Raw genomic sequence first — 25,601 nt, forward strand, 5'->3', positions numbered from 1 at the left:
TACTGTAACTATAGCACATGTAACATCCATCACACACTAAGTCTTCTAATTCTTCTTTGCCCCACTGCTGTTCCTTTGGAACTTCCAAACTCAAGTGAAGTCAAGTCCCATTCCTGTATTCTCTCATATCCTCTCAGCATGGACCGCACAGAAAACACAGTTCTATTGTTGCATAGCATAGACCACACAGAAAACAAATCACGTGATAACTATGTCACCAGTCTGACTGTTGCCTAGCAATGAGCTATAAACATTTGTCCTATTGCTGCATAACCTTAAACGAGGTGTTTATTGCGCTGTTGCCTAGCTATACACATTACAATATTATCTTGCTTCATTTTGCTGTGAAAGTCTGCATGGAATAAAGCAACAGCCATATCACATACCACTCAACAGAGAAAGAAGAAATTGTCAGCAAAAGAACAAGAGGATATTCACCTTGCAATGTCACAAGTAATAATTATGAAATATAGAGCATAAAGTTGAGACTTTGTCTTTCAGAACATACCAAAGAGTTATGGAATATCTTAAAAGTAGCATGCCCAATTTAGTGCCATTACTGATACAGTAAGCATAAGGGATGGGAACATGGTCTCACACACCAAGTATGTTACACAGCAATGAGAGTTTAAGAATGCAATTTTTAATTGTTGTGGAGGAACTGGGTAAGCATTTCATGGCAAGCAACACTGAGAATTTCCAACGTTATAAGATGCACTATATATCAAATATTTCTTGGGAGAAAATGGGCACGAGACTGAACTCAAGGAAATCTTAAAATTGAATAATTTAAACAAAAATTCGGTCCAGACCATATAAAATGATCACAGAGTGAGGGTCATTAAATGAAACTTTAAGCCAAATCAAGTACAATTCATGTACCATGCACGTTGTTTCTGAGAACTCTTGTGCAGCCCATAACTAAACAAACTTGTATTTGAGCCAAACATACAGATTACTGTACTTCCAGCATTAAAGTAACCCATCAAAATATAATTTCTCACATAAATACTTCGTATCATACCCTTAAATCTCTCTTGAAACTTGTAGGCATAGAAATTTTCTAAAAGTCAATTACATATTTTATTTAGATTGCTTCATTGTCTTAAATGTCTGTTTCAAAGATCTGATTTATGTTCTACATTCATACATTACAAATACTGTATCTTCTCATAATTTTTTCTTTTCAAGACTTGGATTTTAATAAACAAGGTACAGCAGGCCCTTAGTTTATGATGATTTGGGTATCTGCCAGTTTGAAAATTTTCCAATAATTTCCTTTGTTTCCCCCCCAAATTCTGAAAAATTCTATACCAAGCTCCACTACCAACAGAAGTCCCTGCACAATGCTACTGGGCATTCATATGCATAGCAACATCGCATTTGGGTACACAACGTACACTCTCATTCTCTATACAGTACACTTTACATTACAGCAATTTATTGTGTACATTAATTCTGTGCCTTAAAATAAGAAAAAAAGTGGAACCATGTCTATTTGTAAGAGTGGACGTAAACTGCCAGTGGAAATATGGCAAAAAGACCATGCAAATTTGTAATATTAAAAGTAAATATGGAAATTAGAATAATTCAGGATGAACAATCACATCCTATTGTTTGTAGTGATTTAAATATTAACCTCTACACTGTTACAACAATCATAAACAATTTTGATATAATTAAAAAGACAATGGAAACTGCTACAACTCTTAGATACTCACATGGTCCTTGCGACTGGAAAGAAGAATGTTGATAAGTCAAACGAAATAAACATTTCATTCACTCAAACTGCTATTTGCCTATATATTTATATTATATTACAGAATGTAATACAAATCCATCAATATAATATTTGTTTAAAATATATACATGTTTTGTATTATTTTATGAAAGACAGTCTCAATTTCTGTATATCTGGAATGCATCCCACTGAAATATATTATAACTCGTCTTTCATTTACACCAATTTGATATGCGCTGACATCTCCATAAGCCTAACCACAGCATAAAACAAGGGTCTACTGTACATCATTGCAGGTATGTTTGTATAATTAACTAACGTCTCTAATTTCAGACAAGAAATTTCATATTAATACTGTACTTTTGCCCTTGATGACATTTCAACTAACACATGTTTTCAAGAAAAATGTGAAGTTAAATGCATTATGACAACACATTATGGAGAACTTCAACCACATTTTCCATTAAATTTATACATTGGTCAATATATTACCAAAGGGCATTTTCAACTTAGTATTAATCAATGGATCACGTAATGGGGTCCATAGATACAAATTCTGAAACCATGTTGCCACACAAAGCTAAATTTTGTGTTCTTCTCTGTAAATTAATCACTGATTTGAGTTTTAACTAACGAACATTTTCAACTCAACATCCATCAAGAAATCAAGTGATGAGTGAGCCATTAATATCCATACCAAGCTGCCACATCACATTCAACTTCAATCGCATTTACTGAGAAAATTATGCACTATACAGAATTTTATCAAGAGACATTTTCACCTCAATGTTCATCAAAAAATCACGTCATTCAATCCACACATGCAAATATTAATTTTTAGTTACATCATTTAACTTTGACTGCACTTTCTGTGACAATTATGCATCAATCAAAATTGTAACAAGGGAGATTTCTGGCTCAGTGTTCATCAAAGAATCATGTGGTGTTCACAAGCATGAATATCCATACAGTTCTGCCACACAGCATTCAACTGTATCGGCCCCAATCTGAAAATCAGCACTTGCACACTTTACTGACCACAGTTCATAGCTTTCAGATTATGATTTTTTTAATATTACAAGATTAATATGGTTATGTCTGATACAACAAAGACTACAACACCAAAAAGCTGATTTTAATATATAGTTCATTATGACAGAGGAGCCAATAAATCAAGTTACACAACTTGTGCACAGCAATATACACAGATGAACGTGATATCACTCATTTGTTAATTCTGTTAATTATCATACACTTCTTTGATCTCAGATATTTAAAAGATAAACAGAACCACTGTCTAAATGTGATTTATTAACTCTAAAATGAATACAAGGAAGCTATGTTACAGGAAAGAACTATTAAAACACAATGTCATGAAAATACAGAATGCACTCAAGAACCTTTCAAAGGGAAGTACATAATCTCATTATTATTAAAACATTCCATAATTTATGTAAAGAAAAAAATCATATTCCATTTACCAAAACGTTTCCATCCAAAATATATACTTCCCCCTTTTTGTCTGAACTGTCACATAAGAAACAAGCCTCTATGTTAGATTCAAATGTCAGCACACAAACCTGCAATCAAAAAACTGAGGGCAAAATGTGGCAAGCAATGTGCATGAATTAAAGACAGTAGTAACACAACAGTTCTGAAAATAAACAGCTACTGAAAACACAGAACTTCAGCTGTTCCAATAATACAATCAACACATTCACTACACTTCTGATACTAATTACAAGAAGAATATATTATGTATCTAGGGGGGACCAGTTCCCTGAAGAACTGTACAGAAAACATGGTATTCAAAAGTGATACTACATCACAAACTTGTTTATCCTATTGATACTTGACGAAAACAAAGAAAATTCCCCAGATATCATCATCAGTAATGATGGTACATTTATAACATGAGCATGTACAAGGGATGATCAATTTTTGCTACAGAACTTTCAACTTCAACTGTAATTTTCCCATAGGACATTTTAATGAAGATGAATTAATAAAATAATGTAAATTCACATTTTTCTAAGCGCCCTATCATATACATAAAGTTGAACATTATCTGACTGATCTGGATTCATGGGGAATAGTCGGTGTCACCATACGACATTGGTGCAACAGATCTTCAAAACCAGTGGAATGTTACAACACCCACTGAATGGCAGGTGGAGGGTTTTAACCAAACTGGAACGTAAATCCACCAGGAAAAGAGTCACTTGTGAAGGTGAACTGACCTCCTGAATGTTCAGCAAAAAATGCTTGGAATACACTGTTCGGGTCAACGTCACCTGGAAAAAGAAAACACATATGAATATAATACAACTCTCCAAACCATAACTACAATCTGTGATGATGATTCCTATACAGGTAAAACAATGAAGGGGTAAAGTAAGCACTGAACAGCTGGTGATTAATCTAGTTTACACCATTCCAAGTCCCACTGATTTAAGACCTACACTGGTGTATATTAAGGCCCACACTCAATATTCCTTGAGATAAAATCACTGCTCTACTGAACCAATTCTCCAGCAAACAAACATGTAAACCCTATCCATTAAGCTCCTCCTACGCAATGGCCTAGACTAAAATTGAAATAAGCAAATTGCCACACAAGAAGAGCACATGCCGCAATAGAAACTACTTTTAGTCAGTGGGTTCAAGAACAGGGCAGTGGTCAGCTACAAGACTCTACACAAAGGACTGGCTGTACACAAACTTCACCTTCTGCCTATAATGCAGTTTTACAGGGCCACTCAGTGTGTTGAGACAAAATGAGGCACCGAACATTATGAAAGACTGTACACCACTGAAAGTTTTCATGCTTTTTTTCCCCTCCCCCAGAAATTATGCACCAGCTGGTGGAAGAGCCCAACAGACAATAACACCAAAATTTTGAGATGTTGAATGAAAGGCATGCTCTTCTGACTACATGACTATACAGGAAACATACTTGTTTTTAATCTACTATTGTGCAGATCAGGCATGGTCAGATGGATACAATGAAAGATTACTGGTCCATGTTAGAAGAGTTTTTAAAGTTATTTTATGGAAAAGTGATTATGGGAGACAGATTCTTTCCACAGTTCAGTAGCAGCAGAAACCTCAGAAAACTAATGAAAATTATGATCAATTATGGCAAGTGCGATCTATACTTGACAAGCTCAGTGATGTATATGCCAAGGCTTGCAATCTAACTGAACACTTAGCAGCTGATAAAATCATTGTGTTCATCTTCTGACAATATATACCAAACAAACACAAATGGTTCTGGATGAAAAGCTACAAGCTATGTAAGTCTAGGGGATATGCATATATGACTGCACTTATGGAAAAACAGGAAGTGTGCACCTGCTGCAGTAAGTCACACATGCAATTATGGCAGAAGTGACTGCAAGGATTGAAAATGTGGGGCATATGCTCCTCAGGGACAATTTCTTATCAGCCCCTGAATTAAGTGATGATTTATTTACTAAGACCATAAATCGTTGTGGTACTGTCAGACAAATCAAAAATGAATACGGATTTTGGAAAGAAGCCGAAAGTGAAATGGAGTGACATGAAGACTTGGGTTACAGGAGACTTGTCAGTAATAGTATGGAATGACAGACTGTAAACAGCAGAAGGTTATTTCTGTAAATAGCATGGGAACCATCTGAAACCAGCCACAGTACAATAGTGTAACAGACACATGGATCATGTGAACAAGTCTGACTACATCAAGAACACTTACACCATATGAAAATTGATGAAAAGGCTATTTTCCTCAGCTCTTGGGCCTTTCAATTCTGAATAATTTTATCCTTCTCACCTTTTCTGATTCAAAATTATCACACTAACACTTCAAACTTGTGCTGGTCAGGGACCTAATACAAAAGGGGGAAGAGTGCCTTGACCACATAAAAACCCCATGGGGAAGGTAAACAGCTTCCACTAGCCAAATAACACCATTTGACATGACACTACAGACACTGGTCCTTGGAATGAAGACAAATTCTGTGTCATGCATGTTTCATAAAAAATAAAGAAAGGACAAGATTGAGATTTACATGCTGCAATGTCAGGTTGTGTGCTAGCCCCTGTTTCAGGGTCTAAAATACAAAGTTGAATTTCTGAAGACTGTCCAACATCACATCAGAATAAGACGAACACACAAACGTAAGTAAAAATACTAATGCCATTGTGGTCTCATAATATTTTTGCGACAACGAAGTACCGATAAAATAAGAACCTAAGAGAGTTTTGGTTTGATGAAACGAATGATATAAGCCAAGGCATCTTCAGATGTGTGTGTCTCCGTTTGACACTTTACAAAATAATAAACTAAGCACGGCTGTGTGGAGAGAACTACATGAAGACTTTTATAAGCCCCAGGGGTGAGGTAATTAAACAAAACACTCCCTTAGAAGTGGACTTGAATACAGAAATAATTGCTATAATCTCTGGGGCCTAAAGAAGTATTTTTGATACTCATGGTCAATAAAAATTATATTCTTGAAAATTTAAATAACTCTTAATAGCATCATCATGTAATGGGCAAGCATATTCCCGTTCAGCCATCTGAGAATACATTTAGCAGGACAGTTCTGTCTGCCAAATGGTCCACTAAAGCAGTAAGAAAGTCCATATCTGGCAGAATCAATAACAGAATATCTTTAAAAACCATGGCTTAAAAATATCACATTTCGTATCTTCAGCATACTTCACTGGATTGCACAATTCATCATCCTACAGACACACAGCCCTCAACAGTAGAAACAAAGGCTGCCAACACATTCCTCCATTGGTTCAAACCAGATGCTCTTGGTATTCACAACTTATTTCAACTGCACTATCTACTCAGACTCCTTTATGATACTACAGTAACAACCTGCACTCAACATGTGCAAAGTAGTTCCTTTGTAGTACTGGCTATGCCTTTTGATGATAGCCAACAATGGCTGAAACATGCGATGTCAAGACTGACTTACTCCTATAAAATCTGTTACACTTTACAGACTACTGCTACTTATTTGTGTAACAAACTACCTGCAGAGAAGATTACAAACTTAATATCTGCAATGAAGCCATCGTATGCCAGTTCTTATATAAATGACTCTACTTGAATATGTCTAAGTAACTGAATACTACTTACTGGTCATGCCTTCCATATCCTCAAGATCTTGGCCATTGTCATAACGTGCTCTCTTTTTAGGGTCAGACAGTATTCCATATGCTTCTCCAACTTCCTTAAACTTCTTTTCCTGTTCCCTTTTTTCCCCATCAGACGCATTTGCATGACGATCTGAAATTGTACAGTATATAAATATTAACCTTTAAACGCCAGACTTTTGAAATGGTAGTAGCTTGAGCTGGCCGGAGTTTATTTAAATGTCTGCTACTGGTGCACGTTTAAATGCCCATTGCCGTTCTGCATTTAAATGTCTGTTCCTGTTATGGCACTTGCACTGTATTTGAAAATGCTGTGTCTAATACAATTTTTATGAAAAATGAATGGAATTAACTTTGTTTTTATCAGCAAAGAACACAGTGTCAATGTAAGATTTGAAAATATGTAGACAAAATGTTACAAAGTAGTTTTAATTTTTTTCTTGTAATTTTGAAGCATACTGTAAAAACTAGTGTCCCACTTCTTCACATAGTAGTTCTGCATTATAAAATCACTCCTGCTTGTTACACTTGAAATATTCTTGCATTCTCTGGTGCCATAAAACAACTGGAAGCAAATAAAGTCATTTCGTTCTCTGCTGGCAAGTTTCACATCTTTGTTACACTCTTCAAATATCCCAGTCTTTTGACTAAAGGACAGAAAGGTGAAAACGTGGTTTTTCAAGAAAGGCTATACAGAGAATTTTCATTGTTCCCTAATTCAGTGCCAAGCCCTGCCATTGCAGCTGCAAGAGAACATTGCCCTTTCTATGGTTGCAACCAAACACTTGTATTGCAGCTGAGATACAGAGTGCATTCAGTTTTCTGTGAGTTCACAGTGAATTTGAATACTGTAGTTTCTTTTTTTTTTTTTTTTTACAATGGCAATGAAACGTTATTTGGAAGATGATAAAACTGAAATGCAGTTGAAATGCAAGACTTGTGACATGGGACTGTACTTTCTCGGGTGCTTCAAAGAGTAGTGCACAAAGGCGAGATTCAGTAATATGAAGCGGGGGTTGAAGCCGATATATACGTCGAGTAGACAACAAGAAAATGTATGCATATTGAATTTTACTACATTTAAAATTAAATATTTAGGATTGTGCAAACACTTCTACTAGCAGCATGTGCGTGCGCTTCCACTAGCAGGATTTAAATGTCCAACAGCACAAATCGGGGTACTTTGGCCACGACAACCATACTCATCACTGGACCGATTGGAGCACTTCAGACACTAAAGATTATGCAATACAGTAATAGAATTTTCTCTCTTACAATGATACACAGTTCATGACAATGTAAAATTAAAGGTGAAACAATGTAAGCAAAAACATTAACTTTTATTTGTCCTATAAGCTTGATGCTACTGCTTTTAGTAGCTAACTGTTGCATCAATGTTCAAGAGACTTAACGGCTCATCAGGCTACAAGACTTTTATCATTCGAACATATCTGCCATTATGGCTGAGGAAAACGAGCATGCTGGAGAAACTTTCACAGGCACAGAGATATTTCAGTCTCCTCATCTCAGGAATGGGAAGCCAAAACACTTAATCCTTCTGTCCCTTGAACAGCTAACTGAAGTCTCAACTCTCATTATTTTCAATGACCTCTGCAAGTGATTCAATACAGCAATACACAGTTCTCTGGTTTAAAGTAACCTCACTGGTTACACAAAACTTTGGTCTGTACATTCAAAATAAAATAATTCTGGTGTACAAAATTCCTTCTTAAATTTAAATTGTCTTGACTGTCAGAAATATGCATGCATGGATGATTTAACCTGCCACATTATTTTTCCCAGACCAGCAAGCCTGGGAGAAAAATCTCTATCTCAAGTTTGATAATACAGATCTGAATTGCAGGATTTATGTTCTCACAGTGGTGGTTATATGGAGTTCATCTTCTGGGATAATGCCTGCTTGCTACCTGCTCCATGCTGGTTTCCTCATTGCATTATTTCCATACAATTATTTTAATGAACAATTACAGGTAGCATAAAATACTTCATAACATAATTTCACAGAACAGTTTGATACTTTTCCACCTGCTGAACAATTATGATGTCCTCATTTATTGTTAACTTGTTTCTTTTTGATGCCATGGCCATTCATCACTTCAGAATTACTTCCAAAAAAACTGTGACACTCAAACACAATACAAAAAGTAACCACTTCCAACTGACACTGAGGACGAACAAAGAGCGGACAGAGACAGCCACGCTGCCTACCACAGATTGGTAAGATTCCTGTGCATGCTGCAACGCAAATGATTGAAAATAAAACTAGGCAAGGGTAGCTACATGCAAGCTAGAACATGCAAAAAAATTCCACTCCACACTAAAATGAGACCTGAAACATGTGCAGGAATCAAAGTTCTTATGTAAAATATGAGTGTGCCCTTAAATCCAGAACTGTTAAATCAGAGAAAATAATAAATTAGGCATATGGAGCTTTGCTAGGAACACAAAAAAGTACAATGCAGGTCCCTTAAATCAGGGGTTCACTGTGTTACTGCAGTAACGCCTACAGCTGTCTCTTCTCCGCCTGAAAACTGATGTACAGTGATCTAAATCCCCTTTTACACTCTTTTCCATAACAGCATAGAAATGTTTGATGTTCCTCATCATAATGTGGGCACTACGCCAGATACAGAAAATGGTGATATGTACATCACAGTATGTACACATATGTGCTGGATCACTATGAAACAAACATCCGTGTGTTAGGCAAGAATGACCGATCTAGAAAAATGTGACTGCGCCTTCCTCTTGGCATTATATTGCAGAACATATCACTCTTAGATGTTTGTCTCACTGCTATGCATAAAAGGAGTTCTCTTCACATTTTATAAAATACAAATACAAATTTAAAATACAATATAAATACACAAACACTAAGCCTCCTTAAATTAAAATGTTAACAATTCTTTTATACTGTATGCCTGACTGCCAACAGCAAGCCCTTATTTTCACTTCCCATACATACATATTTCCAAATTCGCAGAAGGGTTAAATGAAATAAAAGAAGCAAGCATTTTCTGATCTTCTTCATGAATTACCTCTAAAGTAGCTAAACATGTGTTGCAGAAGAGTTCATGGCTGCATCATGAGACAGGTGGATTTAGAACAGGATACATTTGTTTCTCCCATGCTTTTGCTCTCAAGTTCACAGTTACTATAATGCTCTTACAGCAATGGTGAACTAGTACTTCAGACAATTAAGTAAAATCAAAAGTAAAACTGATTATAACAGAATTCCAGCTACTAGCAAAATAAAACATAAAAATGTGGTGTATGATACAGAATATGTTAGAACTAACCAGGATGATGAACAAGAGCCCTCTTTCTGTACGCTTTCTTGATTTCATCTGTCGATGCATTCTTGTCGACTCCTAAAATCTTGTAGTAATCTTTGCGTTTTGATTTTTTTAAAGCCAACTTTGCCTCTTGCAGAAGTCTTTTGGTCTCTGTAAAAATGAAATATATTATAAGTTCAAAGAACTACATAAATATTAATATAATAAGACTTAACACAAATGCTCACAACAATACAGTCAGAATCTAAACATTACCCCGATTTTTATCCATTGTAGATGCTTTCTCATAATCTCTTACAGCTTCCTCAAAATTTCCGAGATCCATGTAACATTTTGCTCTCCGTAACAATGCTTTCAGGTAAGTTTCATCCAACTGCAGCGCACCTGAGCAATCAGCCACTGCCTCATTAAGGCGATCAAGCTAAACACAAGAAGCAAAATATTACAACACTCAGTATAAAATACTACTTTTATCATTAGTTCCAGTACTTCAAATATTACCTTTGAACAAACTGTTGCCCTGTTGAAGAATAATTTGGCATTTGTCGATTTATTATTTGGATCTATCTTCAGTGCTTCAGTATAGAGGCTGTAGGCCTCATTGAGTCTGCCCACTCTGAAGGCTTCATTCCCTTCTTCCTTTTTCTGTTTCAAAGCCTTCGCTCGCTGCAATATGGTAACACCAGTAAAATATCTGTAATACTATGATGTGTTACATAAAGATATAGGACATAAATTTATTACATTATGTAATATAAAGTACAGGTGAAGACTGTGCACATAGCATGATAGTGGGTACATGATAAGCTCTGTTGACTCCAGATCAATAAGAGTTCAAAAATCACTTACAGCTGTTAAGGTTGTAGTCTTTCCTGTCTTAATAAATGCAAGCAGGGAGATAATACAACTGTGATTGAAATATTGTCAATTCCCTGTGTATATCTGTTTTCACTTATGACATATGTCGTGAACGACTACGATAAGTTTTTGAAAAATAACTCTATATATATATATGATTGGTTCTGGGAATAATGATCATCTTCATGTACCTGATTCTCGTTTATCAGCTTATCAGAGAGGTGTATATTACTCAGGTATCAAGCTATTTAATGTATTACCTAACAGTATCACAATTTTGAGAAGAGACAAAAATCAATTTAGGAAGGCTTTACTAAGATATCTGCTGAGAAATTCGTTTTACTCTATCGATGAATTTATAGAGCATACAAGAGTTACAAAGATAGAGGATAAATAGTATGAGTAAACATGTTGTAAGTTACTCCCTTTGGTTGGATTTAATAGTGGCTGTACTGATTAATTTAACACTTGACAATTCTAGTCAGTTAAGGATGAGAATGGAGTTAACATGTATGTTTTTCTAAATGTGAAAATTGGACTGACAACTTGTGCTTTTTGCATGAGGCTCTAATTACCTTATATATATATATATTAATATGTTATATCTTAAATTTTATGTTATATTTAATGTTGTATATTTATATTTATTGCATGTGATTTTTTGTGTAAGACTTTGTATGTGACAAATTTTATATGGAGCCCTACTGGGATAAAACTGGATCTATGAAATGTAATTACAAATAAATAGATAAAAAAGTAAATAAATAAATAGAACTGGTTAGCTTAGCTTCATCGCCAACTACAGGAGACAGACCGCATTAATTAATACTTTTAAATTCATTATTTTCCTTTTACATCTTCTGCCATTCTATGGTGTGTTCAAGAACTGTGTAGCAGTTTGGCTTAGAGAAAAATGTTTATAGATATATAAGGTATACATTTTTCCTTTCTATATCCCTTTGCTATGTCTTCTGAATGAAAATGAGCTTTCCAGGTGAATGTATTTAAAATACTGCCCCCAGGATAGTGAGCTAAAGCAACAAACCCAGTCACTACGGTAAGTGTTAGCCTTCTATAGCAGAACAATATCAAAGACATATTACAGCAAGCCATGACATACCATACTAACAGACAATAAGAATAATCTTCTGCTTCTGACTTCCATTTAATAATAATTTCCATCAAAGCTGTTTGTATTACACAAAATTACTCACATAAGACTTCTGAACAGGTATACCAGTAGAAAATATAACAGAAACAATGACAGAAGATAGTATCACCATATTAGACATACTGTGATACTATCAATGAAGAAACTGAAGTAATATTTAATATGGAATTTGTAAGCACGTCTACCATCTACGTTTATACCAAATTTCACATGACCAACTCCAATGGTTCATTAATTATTATCAAAATGAAAGCTAAATACCGATTAATGCAGTCACCATCTTACTCTCTTACATTTTACACAAAAAGATATCAATCGGTTACATATTTTTAAAAGAGGTCACCATACCTAACTTCATGGCCTTAAATTAAGCGGTGCTAGTGTCACCCCCACATAACAAGTCTGTGCATCTGTCATTCTGGTATTACAGATGGTAGGAAATAAAGTATGCATCTCTTGGAAGCCTCTTATGGTATATATTCTTACCAAATTTCATCAGTCTATCCAGAGGTTCTCTAGTTGAAAAAATGGACAGACACAGCCAGCTCTATGTAAGTTCATTTTATGCAAACCATGGAGAGAAATATAAGCAACAAGCTGAAAACATGAGTATAGAAACCTCCCAAAATGTTGTGTATGCATCAAATGTGCCTCAGACAATGGACAATGTCCAACACAACACTGGTATAAAGAATCAACCACTGTCACCTTTACTTCTTGTCACTGGTTGCAGAACTAGAGTAAGAGCAAAATTAACAGTACATTAAACAATACAATACCTGATTAACTACATTTTTAATGTCTCTCCCTTCACATAACATTTTATAATAAACAACAGCATTATGCATGCACTGAAATACTGAAACATACTTTGTAGATGTCCACTGCCTTTTGATGGTCTGGTGCAAGTCGTAAAACATGTTGGAAGTGGCAGAAGGCTTGCTCCACATTGTCCTGGTAATATAAGCACATTCCCCGCACATAAACTGCATCCGCATTCTGTTTGTCAACATGAAGAATGTCACTGCAATAAGTAAAACAAAACAAAGTAAGACTACATTGCTTAGTAGAGCTGTATGAACACCCTAATTCTTAAAATTCAATAAACAAGAAATCATTTTGAACAAATGTATATTCCATTCAGTATTTATTCCAATGAGATCTACAAACTCTGTCTGAAATATTTATCAGCCAAGCTATTTGCCTTTAAAAAATTCTGCCAAGTACGAGGGTTTGAACTTTAATAGTGGAAACTATTTATTTACAACTGATACAAAATAGATGCATGTTTCGAAGTTTTACTGTCCTTCAATGTAGTCACCAGCATTGTGTACAACCCGTTGCCAGCGATGTGGAATTCGTAGGATACCTTTAGCAGCACCTGTTGTGTTGATAGTTCGAATGGAGTGGTCTACTGCCTGAAGAATCTCTGGAACAATTCTGAAGCGAATGCTACGAAGTGGTTCCTTCATCTTAGGAATCAAGTCAAAGTCACAAGCACTTAAGTCTGGGGAGTATGGTGGATGGTACAGCACCTCCCAGCCCCACTGATCGAACAAATCAGCCACAGCTTGCGCCGCATGCGGCCGAGCAGTGTCCTGCAAAATGATGGGTGGGTTCTGCAGAAACTGTTGCCATTTCTTTCTCAAAGCTGGTCACAGGTTGTGTTCCAAAAATGAACAGTAATACTGCGCACTGATGGTCTGCTGTCAGGGAATGGTATGCGTTAGGATAACACCATCACAGTCATACATGAGAATCACCATAACTTTCACATTGTTGGGGTTCTGACAAACTTTTGATTTTTGTGGTGACCCATAATAATGCCATTCGTTCGACTGGTGTTTCATTTGTGGCTTGTACAATTTGGCCCATGTCTCATCCAGCGTAATGATACGGCGTAAGAAAGCCTCTCCTTCGCACTCATAGCGCTCCGAGTGATTACGAGCAGCGTCATATCATAGCCATTTCTGCATTTCCGTCAAATCATGCAGAACCCATCGTGATGCAATTTTTCTCATGCCCAGGCATTCATTCAGAAAGTGAAGCACAATCATATGCACTAATCCTATCTCTCGGGCCAACTCATGAATCGTCACTCTCCAGTAACGCAGAAAGAGCATACACTTCTTCCTCACTGACACTAGGATGACCTGGCCGACGCATGTCTGCCACATTTTTGCGTCCCTCGATGAAGGCTTTTACCCCCCTTGCCACTGTTCTGTAAGGCAATGCAGATTCCCCACAAGCCTCTTGAAGACTTTGATGACACTGTCACGCTGTACGGCCTCTGACACATTCAATCTTTATCCAACTCCGTTGTTCCTGTTTCGAAAACTTCGTGACAACACTACATTAGACCGCCAGCTAACACAAGGCTCTGTTCTTCTTGTCACTGTGCATGCGCATGATGTGGGAAGGGAGAGTCAATTTGCTGAGGTAAGATAGGTATGTAACTAACGTGTGGTACAAGGGACATTATTTGGTTCCGTTGCATGGCATCTCTACAGCAGTGTTTCCACTATTAAAGTTCCAACCCTCGTATAATGGCAATATAAGTTACTGACATATTCATAAGCATGACCTTGAAATTACACATGAATAACTCCTCAAAATCTACACATAAAACATGAATGAAAAAGGCTTTTACTTGCCAAGAGTATGCCACAGTGATGAAATTCTGATAACCTGAAGGGAATATTCCTTTAAAATTCAGAAGGTAAAACATCTGTTTCACTTTAAGAATATGCAAAATTATATGTAAGTTGATACGTAACATGTGCAACAGACGAGTCCTCATTGGCTATACAGTTTACATACAAAGTAAATAAAGATAACACCTAATTAGCATTTTCATGAAATGTTATGAACATGTTAGTGTAATGAACTGTGACTTAAACAGACACTTCTTTACAAGACAAGATATGCATCTGAACAGGAGAAGAAAAGAAGAAATACTTAAACATATAGCAGCAACCTGCGTGACAATTTCTCAATCTAACAAAATTTGACTGCAATTTACTTGCTCTGGAAGGAATCTGAAAATTATAATGCAAATCTACAAGCTAACAAGTGTCCAGCTATGAAGGACTCCATAAAAACAACTAGAGAACAAAAAAATGGGTCAATACGCAAATCAAATAAACTCAAAAAACTATCAGGTATGAAAAATCGGGATTTTTTGTGGTAAATAAAGGTGCTCCGAAAAGTAATATTTCCTTAAACGGAGTAACCAAAAGAAAATGATATCAAATTCTTTAATATTTTCCATCAGAACATAAGAGGTTCAAGGGGGAAAGCAAATGAGTTATTAAGTCATCTACACCCAGCATCCCCCACATATTATGTTTTACAGAACATCACATGAATTTCTTGGAATTAGAACAGTTAAACATAGATTCTTATAAACTAGGAGCAAACTATTGTAGAACCTTGTATGAAAAAGGAGGAGTATACATTTATCTACGCACAAGCTTGAAATTTGTAAATACAGACCTAAAAAAATATTGTAAAGAAAAAGATTTTGAGGTATGTGCTGTTAAGTTAAACCTGAGCTCCAACAGACTCTCTATAATTACAATATATAGAGCTCCGACTGGAAACGTTGATACATTCGTAATAAAACTAGATGCAATACTTAGAAATCTATATACCTCAACACAAGAATATATTATTTGTGGGGATATTAATATAAATTACCTTCTTGATAGTGAAAAGAAAAACAAGTTAGGTACCTTACTGAGTACTTATAATTTAATAAATACAGCAAATTTTCCCACCAGAGTTCAAGGAAATTCTGCTACAGCCACTGATAATATTTTCATCGATATTACTAGAAGGGAAAATTATTCTGTAACGCCTATAATAAATGGATTGTCTGATAATGATGTGCAATCCATAACATTTAAAACGATAAACATGAGAACACATGCTAAACAATTTAAAATAATAAGGAAAATAAACAAACACACAATAAATGACTTTTTAATTAAACTAAGTTATGAAACATTGGACTCAACATTTTCTAGTGTGATGTTAATATAATGTTTAACTCCTTTTTAGACACTTACTTGAAAATTTACTATTCCAGTTTTCCAAAAAAAAAAAAAAAAAAAATCAAAATTTCAAATAAAATGAGTGATTGGATTACAATAGGAATAATGTCCTGTAAATGTGAAATAGTACTCTATATGGCATGTAGAAACAGTAAAAATTCAGAATTAAGATACTATAAAAAATACTGTAAAATTTTATCTAAGGTCATTAAGGAAGCTAAAAACTAAAATATGATTAAAAAATTCCAAAAATAAAAATAAAACCAGATGGGATATAAAGAAAGCATACTTTTGGGATTTGGCACCGTGTATATGTGGTGTTAACCGACGTTTCGGAGGAACATATCACCTCGTATCGTATCGTATTGATACGTTCCTCCGAAACGTCGGTTAACACCACATATACACGGTGCCAAATCCCAAAACACTGCTTTCTTCATAGTCACCGCCATGAAAGCCTCAAATCTTACATATGGGATATAGTAAAATTATAAACTAATATGGGGCCAAATAATGAAAAAATATGCACATTAAAGGTGGATGAAAAATGGATCAGAGAAAAGTAAGTAATTGCAGAAACCTTTAACAATTACTTTTTATCTGTAGCTGAAAATAAAAATGCAAAAAATTAACAAAATAATACAAATATTAGTTATCTTCCAGACACTACTCCCATTCAGTATTTATTGAAAACTTTTATAAATCCTTTTCCACATATTAAACTTAAATCTTTATCAACTAAGGAAGTTGAAAATATAATTAAATCTCTCAAAGCAAAAAACTCTTATGGATCCAATGAAATATCCACTAAAGTATTAAGAATGAGTTCTTTTTTCATTAGNGCAAAAAATTAACAAAATAATACAAATATTAGTTATCTTCCAGACACTACTCCCATTCAGTATTTATTGAAAACTTTTATAAATCCTTTTCCACATATTAAACTTAAATCTTTATCAACTAAGGAAGTTGAAAATATAATTAAATCTCTCAAAGCAAAAAACTCTTATGGATCCAATGAAATATCCACTAAAGTATTAAGAATGAGTTCTTTTTTCATTAGCTCACCTTTGACTCACAAAATCAACAATTCATTATCACAAAGAATTTTCCCAGATCATTTAAAATATTCAGAAATAAGACTGCTGTTTAAAAAAATGCGATAAATCAAATATTTCCAATTATAGGCCTATATCACTTTTAACTTAGTTCTCTAAGGTATTAGAAAAAGCTATGAGCATTCAATTGATTGAGCACTTAAATAACAATAACATTTTAGTGGAAGAACAATTTGGCTTTAGAACAAAATCTTCAAAAAATAAGGCTATATACAAGTTAGTGAATAAAATCTATAAGACCTTAAACAGCAAAAACTTAATAGGAGGCATTTTTGTGACGTCGAAAAGGCCTTCGATTGTGTTAATCATGAGGTTCTGTTGTCGAATTTGGAGTTTTATGGGTTGCTCTCTGTGATAAAAAACAGAAACAAATTCATAGTAAATTCAGAGATTCATAGAATAAATACCAGACAGCAAAATAATCTCCATCAACCTCTTGTAAATTTGAGTAAATATCAAAAGGGAGTTTATTGTTTAGGAACAAAGGTCTATAATAATCTACCACAACATGTCACATGTCAACATGTCACACAATATTAAGGATATATTGAGTGACACTAAGAGTTTTGAGATACAATTAAAACAAGTTTTACATTTACATTCTTTTTCTTCATTACAGGAATATTTCTGTTATAAATCTTTTTAAGATGTGAGTAGCTGTCTTGCTTTACAATTAAAAGAAGACAAGATGGTCAGTCTGTGTTCTAGTTTTTAGTTACTTATTTTAGATATACACAATCTTTATATCACTATATACTACTCTTTATTTCAATTTATTACACTATTAATGTATGTTATACAAAACTCATTTATGACATTTTTAATTAATGAATTTTTAATCAGTAGACTTGTATAACACTGTACAAATTGTATAAGGTCTGTCACTGCTCTTACTACTAAAATTAACTTATTTTATTATATTGTATACATTTATCAGTATTGTATTACAAATGTGTATGCTATTGGATGACAACTGTAATTCTTAGTTGTGACTGTAACTAGGACAATCTCCACATCTGCATGAGAATGTACTCTTGACAGGATTTATGGAAGGTGAATAAAATGAAATGAAATCACATGGATAATAAACAACTAAACTATACTACATTTATGTCAGAACATGCTTGTATTTCCTCAGATTCAGATACTGGCAACAACTTACAATAAATTCTACAGCACTTTTCATGTCAGTAACACAATATTTAACTAATGGTTCGAAAGGATAATACCCTGATTCTAAATTTAACACAAAATTAGATGCTTACTTTGCAATTTCTTGTGCTTCCTGATACCGTCCAAGTAATGCCAAGCATTCAGCCTTCTTCAGTTTGAATCTGGTACATGGAACCTGCTCAAGGATCCGATCCATGCAAAATACAACCTGTAGACATAAATTTCAGTACCAAAGAGTGGTACAGTAAAAAGTGTACTGTGTGTTAACAAAAGAGAAACAGGATACCAAAACAGGCATTAAAATTAAAATTTTGAGGAGTGAAATGTATGTGAAGACCCAGAACAATATGGTTCAGCCAAAGATACTGGAAGGCATCAAGCAGAAAGGAAGGAGTGCAAGAAATCAAAAGGACTGTAGGGAACAAAGAATTATAACATTTCATTACTGATCTATACAAAATGGAGGCAATACAAACAGAAGAAAAATGAGCAGTAAGTTCATAATCAGAAATAGAACAAAATATCTAATTACGAAGTAATGTTAATATTGCCAGTAATACAATGTTCTCAGTGTTTCAGTACTAAATTCATGTCATTATTACAATATATATACTACAGATACAGATTTTTATATTTTGCACCAATAGTAGTGTTCCTTTTGGTTTTCTGGTGAAGAAAACCTGTTGGTAGATGCATCACAGCTGGGTGCAAAGTCTTAACAAGTAAATGAAACTTACATAAGGTAATATTCATACATCATAAGTTCTTTATATTGTGACACATAGACTCACTGCTAGGCAATGACTCAGTAAACACATACTGCAGCAATGAATACGCAACAATAGAGGACATCCGCTGCTAGGCAATGGATGTTTTCTGCGTGCTATAACCCGAGGCTATATAACGAGAAGCCAAAAATAACTGACAGTTCAGTTGGAGTAGTGGATTAGTGTAGTGTGGTTAGAAGTCTTGAGCGTCCAATTGAAGATAGTGATTGTGAAATGTTGTAACAAGTTGTATAAAGATAAAATAAAGATAAAATAAATTCAATCATCAAATCCAAAACCCATTTCATAAGTCATGCAAACCTCTTCTAATAAGTGACAATATGTAGTTTCATAAAATACTTTCAAGGAACTGAAATAGTATAAGTCCAATCAAACCCCTATATAAAGCAGTCTACCGCATTAATTAAACAGAATGAAACTTAACAAAAAATAAAAAATGTCTCAATAAAAACTTAAGACTAACCCACAAAAAACCATAAACATAAAAACTGATAAACACTAGGCCCTGAAGCTCATCCGCGCACATTACCACATACATGGTAACACTCACATATATCAAAATCTGTCAAAATACTCTAATGATATTGTGATGTGATGGAGTGGCGACAGCTGGGGTTTAGATTGGTAATCAGATTTACTGGACACTTTAACAAACTCATGACTACACTTTACAATTTACTATAACTCACAGACCAGTGTTCTCGGTCACGGTCTTCATTGCCCTGTTTGGTAACGGCTTCCATTGGCAGAGAGGCTGCTCCATCAGGGTTCCCGAACCATCCCCAACCTCAGCTACTGCAACTCTCAACTGACTGACTGCCTGCAGACCCTCTCTCGACTCCTGACTCCCAGGCTGGGGAGATCTCACACCAACATCCTACCCTTCTAACTGCCATCTCAGGACTCTTCTGCAGTGGCAGCTAGTCCTCATCATATACAGCCTCAGAATGGACCACTCAGAGAACACTTCTTCCAACAGGCATTCTATTTTTGCATGTGCAATGGGCACATTTGCAGAGCCATTCCCCAACAATGGCAGTCTCTGCTGGCTTCACAATTCTGGCTTTCAGCAGACATACCACTATATATATACAGTAAAACTTGGTTATAGCAACATCGGTTTCTGTGACACCTTGTCTATTGCGTCAAATATTCAATGGTACGAACTAATTCCTCATAAAGCAACTGTTTTTATACCTTGCTTAGTACGACATGCACAAATGCATCAACCTCGTATGTAACGTCATTTTCATTCCTGAATTTCTCTGATATCGTGGGAAACTTCGATGTGTCTGCCCACCCTCACTTTCTCTACTTGCTGACGTGACTGTCCTGGAAGAATACGACCGCGGGCTGCAAGAGGAGCGTGGGTTTTATGCGAAAACAAGGGTGTGGGGTGGGACTGCGTGAATAGTGCAAGAGGACGCGGCAGGTTGTTAACTGCATTCCTTTCCTAGAATCTCGTCTAACAGGACCTCACATTGTCTACTTACCCTATAGTGTTCCTGCCTAAACCCAGAGAAGTGCAGTAGCGAAAACATGGCAATGAAAAGGAAAGTTTTAAGCATTGAAGAGAAAGTTAAAGTGATTCGTGAAATATTGTGTGTATTGTCAGTGAAAAGCGCTGTAATATGTCTTTGATATTACACATTTGGGCAATTCCACGTTAATGTTACGTTAGTCTGTACTTAACTACGTATTTCACTAAAAAATGCAACATTTTAACTCGGTTTTTGGTAGATTTTTACGTGACTAACATAAGGCTACTGTGAAAGTGCCCATTTCGGTTACAACGACATTCGTTTATAACGACACTATTTTTAGGTCCATTTGATGACGTTATAACCAAGTTCTACTGTGTGTATATATATATATATATATATATATAGGTTCAATTAGGAATTTAAGTACAGCAGCACTTAAAACGAATTAAGTGACAGAAACTTGTATGTGAAATAACTGCTGCATATTAAGTTTTATTATAATCTCTCCAAGTACTCAGAAAATACAGGCACGTGTTTCATGGCCCTCAGAATTGTCCTAACTAAACCAAAGACAAAAGAGCTTGGCAAACTTAGTGTAGGTTCACCAGGCAGTGTTTGCTCCCTTACGCAGAAAAAAATAAAGACATGGTTCTTACGACTTTTTTTAAATGCATCTAGATATGACAACAATTGGTATGGATGACTTTCTACTATAAATTTCTTCATACAACAATGAATTTCACCTTTCTGTAGTCTTGCTTTTGGTATGCTTTGTTCCCTTCCTCATCAAACCTCCTAACAACCTCGAGTTTCTGAACCTCTGGTAGAATAGCTGAGTTGTTAGGACTAAGTCCTCTTACAATGGAAACTGCATTATCTGCTGCTGACAAATCACCCAAAGCCAAACTACATTTTGCAATTCGGATGTACCCCTGAAACAAATATATGAAGTTAAACATATGCTAATGACTTCTGTATAATTAGCAAAAACAGTCAAATCTCTGTGTAGAAAAACTCAAGAGTATCAGCTTAAACTCTGATATTCAAACTTATTTATTTACTGGTACAAGACTATATAAAGGTAGGGTGGTAGGACTACTTACAGGACACTGTCACCTCAAAGGACACCTGTTCAAACTGGGACTAAGTGATAATCCCACTTGTGAGAGGTGTCAGATAGAAAATGAAACAGCCACACACATCCTGTGTGAATGTGTGGCTTTAGCTTATTTAAGATTATGTCACTTGGGTCAGTACTTTACGGAACCAAGTGACTATTTTGATGCTCCCACATCCAAAATCCTATGCTTCATCCGAAGCATGGGGTTGCTGAGGGAATAATTAAAAAAGGGGAAGCACAACAGACCTAAGGTCGCAGTGCAAGGGCCGAGAAAGCCTACCCCTCATACATTCATTCATTCATTCATTCATATAAAGGTACAGTATGTATTACATCTCACAAGTAATGAGGCTTCACTGATGTATGTTAAGTAAGACATTTCTAGGAGTCTTTACTGTACACACTTTCATCATACCTGCAGCACTACTATGGCCATCACTGCAATGTATATTCTTTGAGTCCCAACCTTAATCCTACATACCAACCACAAAACTTATATAAGATTTGTCATGCTTTACACATAAAACTTCTGAAAACAACACAAGTGAACAGACCAGAGTAGGTATAACAGTATATTACAATTTCACTCTATCTTCTGTACATTACCACTAATGTCTTGGGGGTATTTGGACGGAGAGACTCAGCACTCACTGACCTCACAGTGAATTGTATGTGAGATGACTTCAAATGGGGATACATTATTGAACAAAGGGACAAACAAAACAATTCCACTCTACAAGGGTGAACTGAATAATACAAAAAAAAAAAAAAGTGGCAGCAGCAGTAGTAGTATCAGCAACAGTAGAAGTAATCCAGTTCCTTATTTTCACATGCTAACTCAGCAATTACAGGAACCAATTACAAAGTCAGCACAATCAAACAAACAGATAGTACAAAAGGAAAACATATACATGCAGCATGAGTACGCAAGATATCTTACCGCACAGTATTTGAAAGACAAGCATAACTTCATAACAACACTGAGTACAAAAAAATATGGTATTTAATATTAAAGGAGTTATGTTAATGTTAAAAAACTACAGATTTCATTCCCCACTAAGGTGCAGCAAACAGCGGGCAGTTATCATATGAAAATGAAGTATTGAAGTACTAGTCTCTACTGTTTCTCACTGAATTCTGATACTGACAGCTTATAAAGGTGAAGAGCAGGCAATAAACCATAATACACATTCATTATAATTCACGCATCAAAATAACAATGTATGTCAATTAAGGTCTATGTATATCACAGTCTGTCACTAATGCAACAATTGTTCCTTTTTTTTTTATTCTTCCAATTTCACCATTTAACATTTAACACAACATGTTTCAACAACAGATGGTCAGCTTCAGATGTCTCATTGTATTGAAACTGCTACACTGCTCTGATGTGCACTGGAGTCCAGTTAAAAATAAAATATAATTAAGTAAATTCCATTAAAATTTTCTATTAAAATTTTTCCCATTACTGTTGTAAAATCCTATTCCACCTCATTAGGGGCATCGTCCACTTGTCTAGAGCTATGTGATTTATTGCAGATGTTTTACTTCAGCGGCTTGTTTTTATATTCGTTAGCCTGTTGTTTGCTACGTCTGCAATCTGTAAGCTACAGAATGCCATGCGTTAATATTGTTTTCTGATTGTTGTTATTAATGTTATGTTATCTTGGTTTGCTTTATACTCGCATGCCCCTTACTTGTGTGTTGTTCCCTCTAGCAGCATGTGGTACTGTCTTCACTAATGTAGATGTGGTGTGTTTATTCCCATATTTATATGCCCTGGTTGTGAAGAGTGGGGAGAGGTGGGGGAGAGTATAGTGTTATGTTGTTATTAATGTTATGTTGGTTTGCTTTATACTCACATGCCCCTTGCTTGTGTGCTGTACCCCCTACCAGTGTATGGTGTTGTCTTCACTAGTGTAGATGTGGTGTGTGTACTTCCGTATTTATATGCCCTGGTTGTGAAGAGTGGGGAGAGGTGGGGGAGAGTATAGTGTTATGTTGGTTTGCTTTATACTCACATGCCCCTTGCTTGTGTGTTGTACCCCCTACCAGTGTGTGGTGTTGTCTTCACTAGTGTAGATGTGGTGTGTGTACTTCCATATTTATATGCCCTGGTTGTGAAGAGGGGGGAGAGGTGGGAGGTGTGAGTATAAAGCAAGCCAACATAACATAACGTTAATAACAACATAACACTATACTCTCCCCCAACTCTCCCCACTCTTCACAACCAGGGCATATAAATATGGGAATAAACACACCACATCTACATTAGTGAAGACAGNATTAGAAAATTTTAATGGATTTTACTTATTTATTTTTTTTTTTTTACTTTTAACTGGACTGCAGCATGTGGGTTTTGAAGTCAAGAAAAACACGAGGGTCATACAATCACCATGCAAAATGCATAAGTTATAAACTACAAAGTTGAAAGTCAGCACAGTGCTTTTTCTGTAGAAGATAACTTTTGTTTTAGAAACATTAAGTGTCATGTGGATGGTTCTTAATTACTGAAGATCCATAGTCATTCATCACACACACACACAATTATAATCTGTATCCTGTTATACAAATAGTTAGAAAAGTAATCCTTAAAATATTTATACCATGAACATGCAGGATGGAATTTGAAAAAATGAAACACTGGCAATGTACATAAATATATAAGACTGAAACAAACAATAAAATATACATACTTTTACATAGTTGTTATCAAGAGCTATTGCTTTTCTGGCATCCTCCAGAGCATCTTTATACTGATGCAGCATCATGTAGCAAGCAGAACGATTTCCATAATATGCTGATGAGTCAGGACATAATTCTGAAATAATTTCCCAATGGTAGACTTGGTTACTGCAAAACAGCTATTTGCTTGTAGTAAGCGGTTTTAAATTTTCATAATTTTTGCCGGTTCTTCTAGCAACTGCCGAGAACATACTTCAGGGAAATATGAACACAAAACTATCACATTCAAGCACACAAGACAGATGTAGACTCTGATGTTTTCTATGCTATGAAATCTTTCTTGAAAATCAGGATTAGATACATATTATTTTCTATGTTAATTTACTTTAGCCTGAGTTAGTATTAGTTTATATTCTTGATACTGAAAGAATTTGGTGGTATTTTACTCCAATCAGAGAATTCTTCCCATTATCAATAATCCACAAAGGACCTTACTTAATAATGTTATATTTTAGCGTCCTGTTGCACTGATTTAAGTCCATGATTTATTTCAACCGTCTTCCAGTGCATACACTCATCTATCTCCTCCTCTCTCTCGCACTACATGTTTCGGCACAAAAGTGCCATCTTCAGGTGCTTATTCGATTTACGCTAAACTAGTTCATTGCATGCCTTGTCGTCTTCATATTAAAATAATAAATATAATAAATAAATCGAATAAGCACCTAAAGATGGCACTTTTGTGCCGAAACATGTAGTGCGAGAGAGAGGAGGAGATAGATGAGTGTATGCACTGGAAGACGGTTGAAATAAATCATGGACTTAAATCAGTGCAACAGGACGCTAAAATATAACATTATTAAGTAAGGTCCTTTGNAATAAATAATACTAAAATATACTAACACAAAAATAGTATATAAAGGAATAACACAACTGT

The 25,601-nt window shown here is 35.3% G+C and overlaps 1 protein-coding gene across 1 annotated transcript in view; it reads right to left on the reverse strand.

The window, feature by feature from the left end:
• Window positions 1–2,344: 2,344 nt before the first annotated feature.
• LOC111870610 (dnaJ homolog subfamily C member 7) overlaps window positions 2,345–25,601 on the reverse strand; it is a 34,232-nt gene continuing 10,975 nt past the window's right edge. The window contains exons 3-11 of the mRNA XM_023863041.2: window positions 24,676–24,800; window positions 21,603–21,791; window positions 18,680–18,795; window positions 13,112–13,265; window positions 10,714–10,878; window positions 10,468–10,633; window positions 10,216–10,362; window positions 6,879–7,028; window positions 2,345–4,035 (exon numbers count right to left, since the gene is read on the reverse strand). Coding sequence (XP_023718809.1) covers window positions 3,923–4,035; window positions 6,879–7,028; window positions 10,216–10,362; window positions 10,468–10,633; window positions 10,714–10,878; window positions 13,112–13,265; window positions 18,680–18,795; window positions 21,603–21,791; window positions 24,676–24,800 — 1,325 coding nt within the window. The 3' untranslated portion in view covers window positions 2,345–3,922. The remainder of the gene's footprint in view (window positions 4,036–6,878; window positions 7,029–10,215; window positions 10,363–10,467; window positions 10,634–10,713; window positions 10,879–13,111; window positions 13,266–18,679; window positions 18,796–21,602; window positions 21,792–24,675; window positions 24,801–25,601) is intronic.

Source organism: Cryptotermes secundus, unplaced genomic scaffold, assembly GCF_002891405.2.
Source record: "Cryptotermes secundus unplaced genomic scaffold, Csec_1.0 scaffold363, whole genome shotgun sequence".
NCBI lineage: Eukaryota > Metazoa > Arthropoda > Insecta > Blattodea > Kalotermitidae > Cryptotermes > Cryptotermes secundus.